General features: G+C 36.6%; 2 protein-coding genes across 2 annotated transcripts in view; both read left to right on the forward strand.

The window, feature by feature from the left end:
• The first annotated feature begins 990 nt into the window (after positions 1 to 990).
• On the forward strand, positions 991 to 6,430 carry LOC117113542 (cytochrome P450 2J2-like). The gene is made up of 5 exons (XM_033256901.1): positions 991 to 1,460; positions 2,458 to 3,050; positions 3,633 to 3,728; positions 3,974 to 4,196; positions 5,370 to 6,430. Exons 1-5 carry the CDS (start codon positions 1,148 to 1,150, stop codon positions 5,570 to 5,572), a joined length of 1,428 nt encoding a protein of 475 aa, XP_033112792.1. The 5' UTR covers positions 991 to 1,147; the 3' UTR covers positions 5,573 to 6,430.
• Positions 6,431 to 9,227: 2,797 nt separating this feature from the next.
• The window catches only part of LOC117113544 (steroid 17-alpha-hydroxylase/17,20 lyase-like), a 3,893-nt gene continuing 1,170 nt past the window's right edge, over positions 9,228 to 11,950 (forward strand). Inside the window, exons 1-4 of the mRNA XM_033256903.1 lie at positions 9,228 to 9,610; positions 10,343 to 10,935; positions 11,055 to 11,150; positions 11,538 to 11,760. Coding sequence (XP_033112794.1) covers positions 9,304 to 9,610; positions 10,343 to 10,935; positions 11,055 to 11,150; positions 11,538 to 11,760 — 1,219 coding nt within the window. The 5' untranslated portion in view covers positions 9,228 to 9,303. The remainder of the gene's footprint in view (positions 9,611 to 10,342; positions 10,936 to 11,054; positions 11,151 to 11,537; positions 11,761 to 11,950) is intronic.

Here is an 11,950-nt window from a genome sequence, read left to right on the forward strand (position 1 = left end):
AAATTCTTTGACTCGCCACTGAACCGTATATCTGAAATAAGGGAAATGTCCATAATATTGCAAACACCTAAAAAAACATGAATTGATCAATTATAATCCACTCATAAGTGTATCAGCCTTGGTAGAGGTTATATGAGATTAATTTACAATAAGGCTATGTTATTGTAAGGCGGGCACGAGCCTGTTAGGTTGTCCTACCATGGTCTTACCAATGACCTTAATACGTTTTTCAAACGTGCTTAAGGAAAGAAAGTATTAAACTATTTATATTCAGTATTTTAATTGTTTTTGTCATTTTAAAAATGGTTATATTCTTACATGTTTTTTTAATGCTTAATTATATCAATTATATTGCTGTATTTGTTGGGGACCCCCTCGAAACTACAGTTTCAAAATAGATAAGTGAGTATCCGCCCCTGCTGGTGGTGTTCAAGAAGAGAGATTCTATGGTTTATGTATGATATTTACAATCCCAAGACGTTTTGCCTACCTCTACCATCAGTTTGTATTGGATTGCACTCAGGCAATCTCTTATGTAAAGTTAAGAAATAGTATAGTGCATATGCCAAAAACAATATGAATTAAGATAAAGTACTACTTGTTCAATAACAGTTTTAATATATTATTGTTGTTAAATATTATTTGGAAAATTGTTCCATTCTTATTCTCCAATAATAAAATTGATAAAGATGATAAGGATAATAATAATATTAATGTTATTATATAGTATATAATATTAATAACAGTACGTTATATTAACAATCCATTTATTCTAGTGTATATAGTATTCCGTTGTAATTACGGATTAAACATTTTAGCTGTACTGATACGGGATGTGCAAAATGTAGGTCTATTTCCAAATATAAATTTTTAGCAATTTAGTCCTTCAATTGTGTTGTCAAAATCCTTGAAGTGAAGTGCATTGCTCGCTCAAGATAGATCAATGAAACACTCTTAACAATAACATCTTTCGCTTGATTTACACAATTAATTCAACGTCACAAATCTCGTGAATTGTGTTGACGGAAGCTTGCAGAATAACTGGGATTTTCTTTAAAGATTTACAGCATATCCGGTAACAAGTCAGTCGTAAAAAAATCATTGGACTTCACTAACCTTCCAAGTTGGAGAACTTTGGAATATTTGGATGATAATGGCTACCGAAAGCAAGGAATCTGAGAAGGTGCAGTGTCCATTGGCAAGTAAAAAATTGCCAGGTCCACCGCAAGGCCGTTTGTTCGGGAATATTTTCCAACTCGAAGAAAGATCGCACTTGTCTTGGACTAAATGGAGCAAGGAATTTGGAACTATCTATGAAATCAGTATGGGGCCGATGGGGAAAGCTATTGTCATTAGCGGAGCTGAGGAGCTTGCAAATGCTTACGAACCTGGTTCAGAAAACGACATCGCATTTAGTGATAGGTGGAGACCACCGGTACTCGAAAAGGTTGGATACGCAGGTGAGTACAGTACACTACACTAACAGTTGTCTGTCATTTGCTTGGCTGTAAACAATGGGAAGGGATTATAATATTATTCGTGGAATGTACCAAGATATCAATATCCTTCATACTGAAACCTTCGAAAAAACCGAATATTATAATAATAATAATAATAATAATAATAATAATAATAATAATAATAATAATAATAATAATAATAATAATAATTATTATTATTATTATTATTATTATTATTATTATTATTATTATTATTATATTAATAATAATATTTTAGGTCACATTATTAAGAAGACACAACAATAATTGTTACTTAACCAATATCCTGAGGCGCGTGGAACGGAGAGAGTAGAGAAAACAGTAGAACTTATACATACTGTTTGTGGTGCTGAACTAATAATAATAATTCAAATAATAAAACATTAAATAGTTAAACCGTTATTAAATTTTTAATTATTGGTCATGTTGTAACTTCAGCCGTTGTCTTTCAAACCATTTAAATTATCGTAGCAAAAAGTATAAAAACTAACTTGTGTTTTTAATGAAAGTTAATCACTTGTAAATTATAAATGCTTGAAAATGTGTAGTTCAATGGTTTGATTGAATGTGTGTGGAATGGGAATTGAATATATGGCGTAGACCTATGTTTAAGAAAAAAATACAAAGTATAGGCCTATGTAGGCCTAAAAAAAAACAAAGGTTACTTTGTATTTGGTCACGGAGGGCTATATCTGAGGATTTTTCAAATGAAAGATAGGGGGTAGCTAGCTACCCTATTCTCCCTTCTCCCTCCATGACTGGATCCGCCAATGATCGCGCACACAGCAAATCTATTAGATTTCGACGTGTAATGAGAAACAGCACATATAAGGGCTTACAATTATTGTTACTATTATTGTATTATTTTATCATTATCGTCATTATCATAATCGTCATCATTATCATCATTATTATCCTTATCATCATCATTATTATGATTTACACCACAATCTCTTAGGAAGTCTCATATGGGAAAACTGGTTAGAGGGAGCAAAGGAGAGAAAACATCTTTTGGAAGAAGTTTTAAAAAACATGGACATGGAAGGACTTCTGAAAAAAGAGATGAATGCATTATGCGACGTGTTGAGTACCAAGAAACAGGTCGATGTGTGTGAACTCCTGGATCAAGCTAACAACAACATCCTTCTGTCGCTCACTCTCAATCGAGGAGATCGTTATGAGTATACAGACGACGAATTCAAAAAGTTATCAGAAGTCCTTACGTCATATAACAAACACCAATTGGTAGTAAGTCCCATGAATCTGATGCAGTGCCTGTGGCACACGCCTCTCTACAGTGCAATGCGCAAAAGTCTTGAACGTATGAAAACAATATTGCATCCGTACATTGAATCCCATCGTGACGATTTCGATAGACGGAACATCCGTGATCTCATAGATGGCTATCTAGGAGGGATTGGAGAAACATCATTTGATGTGCAAGAGGCTGTCATCCACACCAGTAGTCTCTTTCCATCTTCATGTTCTCTGAAGGCTTCAATGAAGTGGGCTATATTGTTTGTATTAAGTGATGATGGTGTTCAAACTGAGGTATGAATCTGCAACTTTTGTCCCGATAGAATAATTAGTAGTAGGTGTATGTTCCGCGGCTATAGTCTGCTGGTGCCGCTTTAGAGGAAATATAAATCCTCTTTTAAATTATACAAAAACTAAATAATCTAACACATCAAGATATGCAAATAGTCATATGGGATGCAAATCGTTGACAAATCATCAGAGGTTTTGGGGGATTCGTCTCAGTCATCCCCTCCAGCGGCTGGTTACGTCACTGCTCTGGGATTAAGCCAATAGAATGAATTTTGGCATTCATCCACAACTTCTATTTTTTACGCTGATTGGTGGAAAATTATCGATAACACAAGTATTAAAATTCCGTCTCCATAGAAGTTAATTTTCTTTTACAACCTACCATCTCTATTTTTGAGTAAATCAAAATACAGGTAAATAAATATTTAAAATATATGTGACATTTTTAAAAATATATATGATTATTCTTCTATGTAGCGTTTTTGAATTATGACATGGTGTTCTGATATCCAGGTTACATAAGAACTGAAATGAAAATTAAGTGACTGTTTATTTGTTGTGATAATAATTGAACGATTTTATTAGATTCAAGAAGAAATTGATCGAATTTTGGCGGATACGGATGAAGTGTCTGAGGAAGTTGTAATTAGTAAGATGCCATACATCAACGCGGTAATCCAGGTAAGGATGTGTATCACCATAACTGTTATTTGTTCACCATCACCACAACCAACAGTGTCACCATGTCACAATCATAAATTATTTCTTGCATCTTCATTCCTTCTATATTCATCTTAATGTGTTTATAGATATTTATAGAAATACAACTGAGAAGACTTAACAAGTCTTGTTAAGTTTGCTCTGTCACGAGACGTACAGTTTTGTGATGGCGTTACATTTTTATCAATTTTTTTTTTTGCTTGTAGGAATCTCTACGGCTTTCCTCTCCAATAGCTCAGCTTCTTCCACATTGTCCAGTTAAAGACACACACTTTGCAGGTTACGAGTTCAAGAAAGATACAATTATTTTTTCAAACCTTTGGGGACCAAATCATGATCCAGAACGGTGGTCGGATCCCTTGCTCTTTAAACCTGATCGTTGGTTGAACCCGGAAAACTTACCACCGAACTTCATGCCGTTTGGGTCAGGTAAGAGCAATGAATTACATTGGATCCAATTACAGATAGTGCGCAGGGAACATCCACAGTGACATAGTTACCAACCTGAGAGATTTGAAATGCGTGACTACACCCATTGGCTGGGGGCGGAGCGGGGCCACCAGAACCCCGCCGGGGTCACGGGGTGAGGCCTCGGTAGGGGTCGGGTTTGAGTCACATAATCAACTGTTGGTTGTGACAATGAACGCGCAAGACAGCACACGCCTCATTAAGTGCGTGCTGAGTTATTTTGGTTGAAATAGAGAAATTTTCCTGGTGAATTGATTCTCGAATGAGACAACGAAAGCTCTCTAACGACATAAGTTACTGCATTTTCCCCTGAATTCGTAATAATTCTTTATCCCGCATAGACATGTGCTAAATGCGTGACAAATTTATGATCACGCATGTGTTGATGCAAAATGCGTGTTTTATCCAAAATCACTTTGAAACGAGACCGTCCCGCATGATGCGAGACGGTTGGTAACTTGATGAAAATATATCGGCATATTCACACCGTGGAAGGACAATTTAGATATATAAAAAATATTATGGAATACAGTTGTTTTTATATAGTTTTAACATATATCGTAAATAATTGTTAATGTATATGTTCTGGAACTCGCACAGTAACAGCAAGCTTAAGGTTGTTGATTCATCTGATTGCAGTGAACTTTTTTTTAAACATTTTTTTTGGCCTGGGCAAAATTTTACTGGTTCTTATAAAAACAAGTGTACTTACAAAATACACATTATTATCATTGTCAAATAATCAGTTTGTTTCCTGTTGTTTATGCAATTCATTCAGTGGCTAAAGCTACATGTCGACATACATTTTGTGTAGGCTTGGTCAAGGTTATGCTACGTATGGTGATATACAATAGTGTATCTGAGCAACCGATAATTTTAAAAGCCATGTCCCGGAGGGAAAATATGGTGATATGTTGTAAAACTGATTACTTTAAGACACAGAAATGATGTCTGACGAAAAATGGGGGAACGGTTTGCATCCCCCATTCAAAAGTTTGTATTTTAGGCTATTAACCGTTCCCGAGTTTTTCGTAAAATCATTTATATGTTCAGTTGTACTCCATGGTACAACATATCAATAAAAAATTTCCTCAGGAGCCTCGGTTTAAAGTTCGCATATTTTTGTTTTTGTAGGGTTGAGGAAGTGTCCTGCATACGACATGGCTTTGACAGCACTGCGCATGCTCATTGTTACAGTTTTCAAAACATTTCATCTTAAAAGTGTTGATGGGGAGAAGCTGCCAACTCTTGACGACAGCTTCATGTACATTGGTGCTGTTTTCCCAAAGCAATTCAATCTCATTGCCACACCCAGAGAATTGAAACGTTCACACTAGTCTTGTTTGTTTCATGATAGATAAGTTAGATTGTATTCTGTATGCTAGGTGTAGCATCCACTTGGGTAAAATCGTGTTAAGTATTAAACCTAAGCCTATTGTAAACCGTTTTCTGGATAAAATTCAATTCAGTTCATTCAATGCAATTAACATTTATTCAATTAATTAATCAAATACATAAAATGATAAATAAAGTGGACAACATTAAAATTAATTAATTAGGATCAAAAATAGAAGCAAAGCTTGTCTCAATTTGACCCCGACAATATGTATTCGAATTAACTTTTAATAATCGTGTTAAAGGTGGTGTTCTTGTTAAATAATAAATGTAGGCCACCGGTAGCATAAAACTATTTTCAGTCAAATCAGTACTCGCACTCCGCCAAGTTCACTTGGATGTCAACACGATATCCCTATCTTAATATGATATTAGTTTAGCAGTTTCGGTAAGTTAGTATTTTTGTAAAAATGTAGGCAAATAACATAATCTGCAATTATAATAAGATATTTTGGGGTTTTGGGGAAAAATCTATTTTTACGGAACGTGAGAACGCGCGCGCAATGTATGCAGACAGCGGGAAAGGACGACCGTCATACGACACAATATGTACCCGGTTTAATCAGTAAAATACAATTGGACAGTGCAGACTTCGATCAACACAACACTAAAGTACCGCAAATGCGCCGCGGCGCTTATAAAATTTTTGGAGGCTTCAGTGCGGCGCTTATTCGAGAGCGGCGCTTATAAAAAAATATTGGTGTGGCGCTTTCCATGCCCGTTTCCATGTTACCATATCTCATAGTATTGCCGTTGTTCGGTAGGTCCTACGTCATCGTAAATAAACGTTTATAAAGACATGCTTGTGTCTTCATTGTGTTATTAAGCCTGTTTCCCACTAGGCGAATTTATTCGAAGGCATCGGTTCGGTTCATGAGCTTTGATTGGTTGTGCACTTTTTTCGCTTCGCAAGAAGTAGAAACAATTCAAACTACAGACTTACGCTGAAGAGAAATGTGAATGCGCATGCATTCCTCGCCACTTGACTGGTGGCCAATCCAACTGGTCAGTGGTCTGCAGAAGTTCAGCGGAGCTGGACGAAACGCCACTCAACGTTAATAATAGTAAGTTCCCGTTTTTTATTTAAATACAACTTAATACTTCCTATTTATTCATTTTAACACTCTAAACATTGTATTCAAAGCCCCATTCCCGGCAAAATTTCACTAAAAACTGACTTTTTTTTAGAAAATATGCATTTGCATTACTCCAATTATTATAAATCATGGAAAAATATTGGCATGAATTTTAGTTTTACGCAAAAGAATTAAAAAAAAAGAGAAATACTGACTATTTCTCATAAAATATTACCATCTTCTCGACGAATTCATCGTTACTAGGCAAATTCAGAGGTTGTAGATCGCATCCACTGGAATACTCTCGCTTTTATGTATACTTTATACAGTCAATAAAGTGCGCCCTCTCTAGTGAGATTAGTTTTTGTACTTCGCATCTCGCACAATGCGTTCGTTCGGTTAGATTTGTTTAAGTGTCAAAATCTCAGTCAGAATCAGTTTTTTAACAAATTTGAAATAATTCCTATGAAATATTATATTACACAAGTGTCATTACTAGCAACGGAAAATATCATGTCGGCCGTTTTTATGTGTGATAACAGAACCTAAATCGAGGTAAGGCTAGGCCTGGCCTAGCAGCGTTGGATAGGCTAATGTTTTCGGCGCCTACGATATTTCTTCTCACGACCTGTCGCAAAATCAAACATGAAAATTCATCCGCATTTATTTTTTGTGTGGAACACAAGGAACACAAAAAATCAAATTTCAGTCTTATTTTACATTTTTTTCATTCTTAGGAATGTCTAAATTCAGTTAAACTAGCAATTCCGTATTATATTTATAAATCTTTATAACATTATACAAAAATTAGATTAAAAAAAAAATGAAATTTTGCCGGGAATGGGGCTTTAAAACCCTGTTTCTCAAAGTATTTCATTATACACACGAGTAATACTGTCGATTAAGCGCCGCGGCGCTTAGCTGAAAAAAAAAAAACAACGTTTTTTGCGGCATTTAAAGCCTTTGTTACAGTGTACAATATTTTCAGTGTCATGGGAGTGATGTTTTAATCTACCTGACGTGTTATCGTACCAATTACTAGCGAAAACAAATTCGCAAGTGATTCGGTTGGGAATCGAACCCACTACCTCCAGATAACTCAGGTGTTTGCGTCAGGTAAATATCAATATCATGACGTTACTCTCCTATATTTTCCTGATGCAAACACACATCGAAATGTTCAGTGTCAACATTAAATATCTGCCAGCCACCATATGGTAAAAACCTTAAAAATTAATTTCTAGTTTTCAAACAAGATCAGACAAGTGACACAGATCGAAAAAAAAAGCAAAAACGACGCTGATTGGTCGGTCGATTCCGTTAGCCTTCCGATTTCGCCGGGGCCAGCTACTCAGTGTGCAATGAAAACAGTATAGCGATTTTATGGAAACAAGCTTAATCAAATTCACTTTTTAAGGACATTGGCATAATTATGCCTATATTTAGAACAAGCTAAATTGGAAGATTTCCTTTTGGAGTAGAACTGCCAAATTCACAAGTAGGTATGTCTTTGCACTTGGGCAGAGCTGTGTTGTGTAGGGCCGGACCGGCCTATGTATTTCAGCTGTTTCTAAATATAAACCGCAATATGCTTAATTACACTTTTGTAAATTTAATTCTTTTGTGGCGCCCTCCATCGTTGGAATTCGTCCCAATAGAAAAGTTTGCCTTGGCCTACAATATTCTATCTTTTTGACAAAAGGTGTTCTTGCGGAAGTTGTCCCTCGACTTTGTATTTTAGTACAAACAAGCCACAATGCAATGAAAAACACACTTTTTTTAAAATAAAATTTTGCCCAGGCTCAGTGTTCTTATTTTTTATTTTCCTATTTCAGGCTCAAAATGTTTTATTTTGTTCTTATGTTACACACTTTTCAAACATACAAAATTATTATATACCAGTATACACTGTACTAAAATGTAGGTAAAAGTGGCCCTGGAAAAATGGCCTCGAAAAAAAATGTCCCCAGAAAAAAGGCCTCGTTAAAAATGGTCCCAATTTACACCTACTGTATTATAGATGGGTAATTACATAGTCACACCTATTGCACAAAAAGTACAGATATATTTTTGGGGTTTTCTAGTTTTTTTAAATAAAAATCTCATTTGAAATTTTACCTCAGCCTCAATTTGTTTTTATTTTGTTCTTAATTTTTAAGCAATTTCAGCCTCAGTTTTCTTATAAAATGTGTTCTTATAAAAAAAAGTGTATCTATCAAACCAAAGAAAAGGAAGATTCAAATCAATTTCACAGAAAAGACAATTCACATAATATGGTGAATGTCTTAAGTACTAGACCACGAGGGTAATTGTGGTGAATCTTTTTAAAAGCTTTTTCCTTCTTAAGCAGATTTCAGAATCCCAAAAAAAAGGTTTATAAGTACGAGTACTTTCGAAAGTACATGATGATGACCTATGGTCGAAATTACATATGAGTTCAAAAAGCCTCCAGATGCAATTATTCAACAAAGTCCGTTTTGCCGTAAATTCTTGAAAACAAAAGCAAAAGGCATGTGTGGACAATTAGCCTAACAATAACAGGTATCGCTTGAGTCACTGAAAGCAAGTGCTAGTCGTGGTTGACTTGTACGAATAAGATGGCTACTAGCGAAGGAGATGGTAATGATTCGCAATGTCCAATGTTAAGCAAAACATTGTCAGGTCCATCACAAAGCCTTCTGTTTGGAAACCTTTTGCAAATTGATGCGAACACGCACTTGTCTTGGACTAAATGGAGCAAGGAGTTCGGATCTATTTATAAAGTAAGTTTTGGGCCGATGGGGAATGCTGTCGTATTTAGTGGTGTTAATGAGCTTGCGGCTGCCTTCGAGCCTGAGTCAGAAAATGACAATACATTCAGTGATAGATGGAGACCTCCTGTACTGGAAAAGATCGGATACGCAGGTAAGGAATTTTGAAGTTATGGGGAAAGAGTTTTATATTGTAAGAGAATAACTTTAACAAAAGTCTCTTTACGGCTGCTAGGTAGTCACAGACTACGCCCATACGCAATTCAGCACAATGACGCTGCAAGGTTATGGGTTATTCTCCTACCTTTATCTTTACCTTTAAAAAATAAATTATGTCAGTTGCTTTGTCCGTGGGGAACAGCCAGGGTAAAATTTTAGGGGTCAAGCCTTGCGAGTGCATTAGCTAGGGCTAGGCTGGGGCATGAACCTCTGATGAAGGCCTACTATTACTAGGTGTCGTAAAAGCAGGCATGTTGTTCTCCACCTACTGCAAGCATTTCCTTGGACGTGAAAAAGCTTAGTCCTATTTATCCTATTATCGCTTTATATTATTCTTTTAATACCAATATTGTTGCTTCTAGACTTGCCACAAGTCCCTTTAATATTATTATTTTTTCTCATTCTGGACAGCGCCACCAACGCAAGCAAGTTATATATTTTTTAAAAGTACAATGTCAGGGTCCCTCGTGCCTGGTGGCCCTGGCGCTCGTTCCCCTCCCCTTGTCAGCGCCCGAACATTAGCTAGGCGTCCACGGGTCGAAGCGTCGGAAGCCAAGAGGTATTTGTGGGTCATACATTATAATAAGGAAATGGTATTCATAGCACATACTATTTTGACTCCAATTAATGTGGTTTTGTAAATTCATGATTTACACCCAATGTTTAGGAAGCATCTCATGGGAAAACTGGTTAGAGGGTGCGAAACAGAGGAAGCATCTCATGAAAGAAGTTTTCAGAAGCATGGACATCGAAGGACTGCTGAAGAAAGAGGTGGATGCAGTCTGCGACGTGCTTAGTAACAAGGAACAAGTCGACGTGTGTGAACTCCTGAATCAAGCTAACAACAACATCCTTCTGTCGCTCACTCTCAACCGAGGAGATCGTTATGAGTACAACGATGATGAATTCAAAATACTATCAGAGGTCATTACGTCAAATCACAACCGACCAGTCATAGCAAGCCCCATGAATTACGTCCAGTGTCTCTGGCACACGCCTCTATACAATACAATGCGCAGAAATTATAAATGTTTGAAAAGTACATTACAACCGTACATCGACTCACATCGTGCTGACTTCGACAGTGAAAATATCCGTGATCTCATAGATGGCTATCTGGGAGGAATTGAAGAAACATCGTTTGATGTGCAAGAGGCTATCGACCACATTAAATTTCTTTTTCCACCTGCATGTTCGCTGAGGGTTGCAATGCAGTGGGTTATACTGTTCGTAACACGTAATGACGACGTTCAAAAAAAGGTAGGAAACTGCCACTTTTATCTCGATTGACCAAACATTACAAAATTCACCCCTAAGCCCCCGTTTAGTTATGTGCATCAATCGAATGTAAATACATGGTTATGTACATTTGTTATAAGATCCAAGAAGAGATTGACCAAGTTTTGACCGATGCTGATGAGGTGAATGATGAAGTTGTGACTAATAAGATGCCATATATCAACGCAGTGATCAAGGTACGTAAATTCGGCCGATCATCACCATCATTATCTGCATCCTATTCATCATATTACTACCAACCACTTCATTACTGCCAACCACCAACTACCAGTCTTGTACAGTATCTGTATTCTTTTGTTGAACCTTTCGGGAGTTTCAAAAATAACTACTGACCAATAAGGACGTGTTATTCAATAGCCGGGTTTAGGAATATGTATGTCCACACTCGAGTATATGTTACGCTTGCAGCCTGTCGTGTTGTGGGAACTTAAACAGAACATTATCCAATGGGTGGGGTTGAGCGAAACTGTAATTACTATGACAACCTTATCGGGATTATATTGAAATGCCTGTATCAAGTAGTAGACATACGCTCCTACTGGGGTTCTATTTTTTCCTTGCAGGAATCTCTACGACTAGCCACTCCAGTAGTTCAACTAATTCCACATTGTGCAATCAAGGATACGAACTTCAAGGGCTATGAAATCAAGAAAGATACCATTATTATTCCAAATCTTTGGGGACCAAATCATGATCCAGAAAACTGGGTGGATCCATTTGTTTTTAAACCCGATCGATGGTTGAACGTGGATAACTTACCACCAGGTTTTATGCCGTTTGGGTCAGGTAAGTGTAACCTATATAAATTACTGGCCTATATGTAATATATGTATGAAATGAATTGCCTTCAGTCGGATTCAAACTTCCAACGAAAGCCTCAAGGGGTCTGCATAGACAGCAGATAATTCCGGGTTTGAATTTCGGTTGGGACAATGTTTTTCGCACTCGCCGATTCCTGCTCTTTACCGTTATATAT

This window comes from Anneissia japonica, unplaced genomic scaffold, assembly GCF_011630105.1.
Source record: "Anneissia japonica isolate Jap-2015-1 unplaced genomic scaffold, ASM1163010v1 scaffold287748_len1686314_cov196, whole genome shotgun sequence".
Classification (NCBI taxonomy): Eukaryota; Metazoa; Echinodermata; class Crinoidea; order Comatulida; family Comatulidae; genus Anneissia; species Anneissia japonica.

Excerpts from the sequence above, each read along its gene's own strand:
- LOC117113542 (XM_033256901.1), top strand. The coding sequence starts at position 1,148 with ATGATAATGGCTACCGAAAGCAAGGAATCTGAGAAGGTGCAGTGTCCA. Across the intron at positions 3,051-3,632 it reads ATGATGGTGTTCAAACTGAG|ATTCAAGAAGAAATTGATCG; the intron begins GTATGAATCTGC and ends CGATTTTATTAG. Across the intron at positions 3,729-3,973 it reads ACATCAACGCGGTAATCCAG|GAATCTCTACGGCTTTCCTC; the intron begins GTAAGGATGTGT and ends TTTTGCTTGTAG.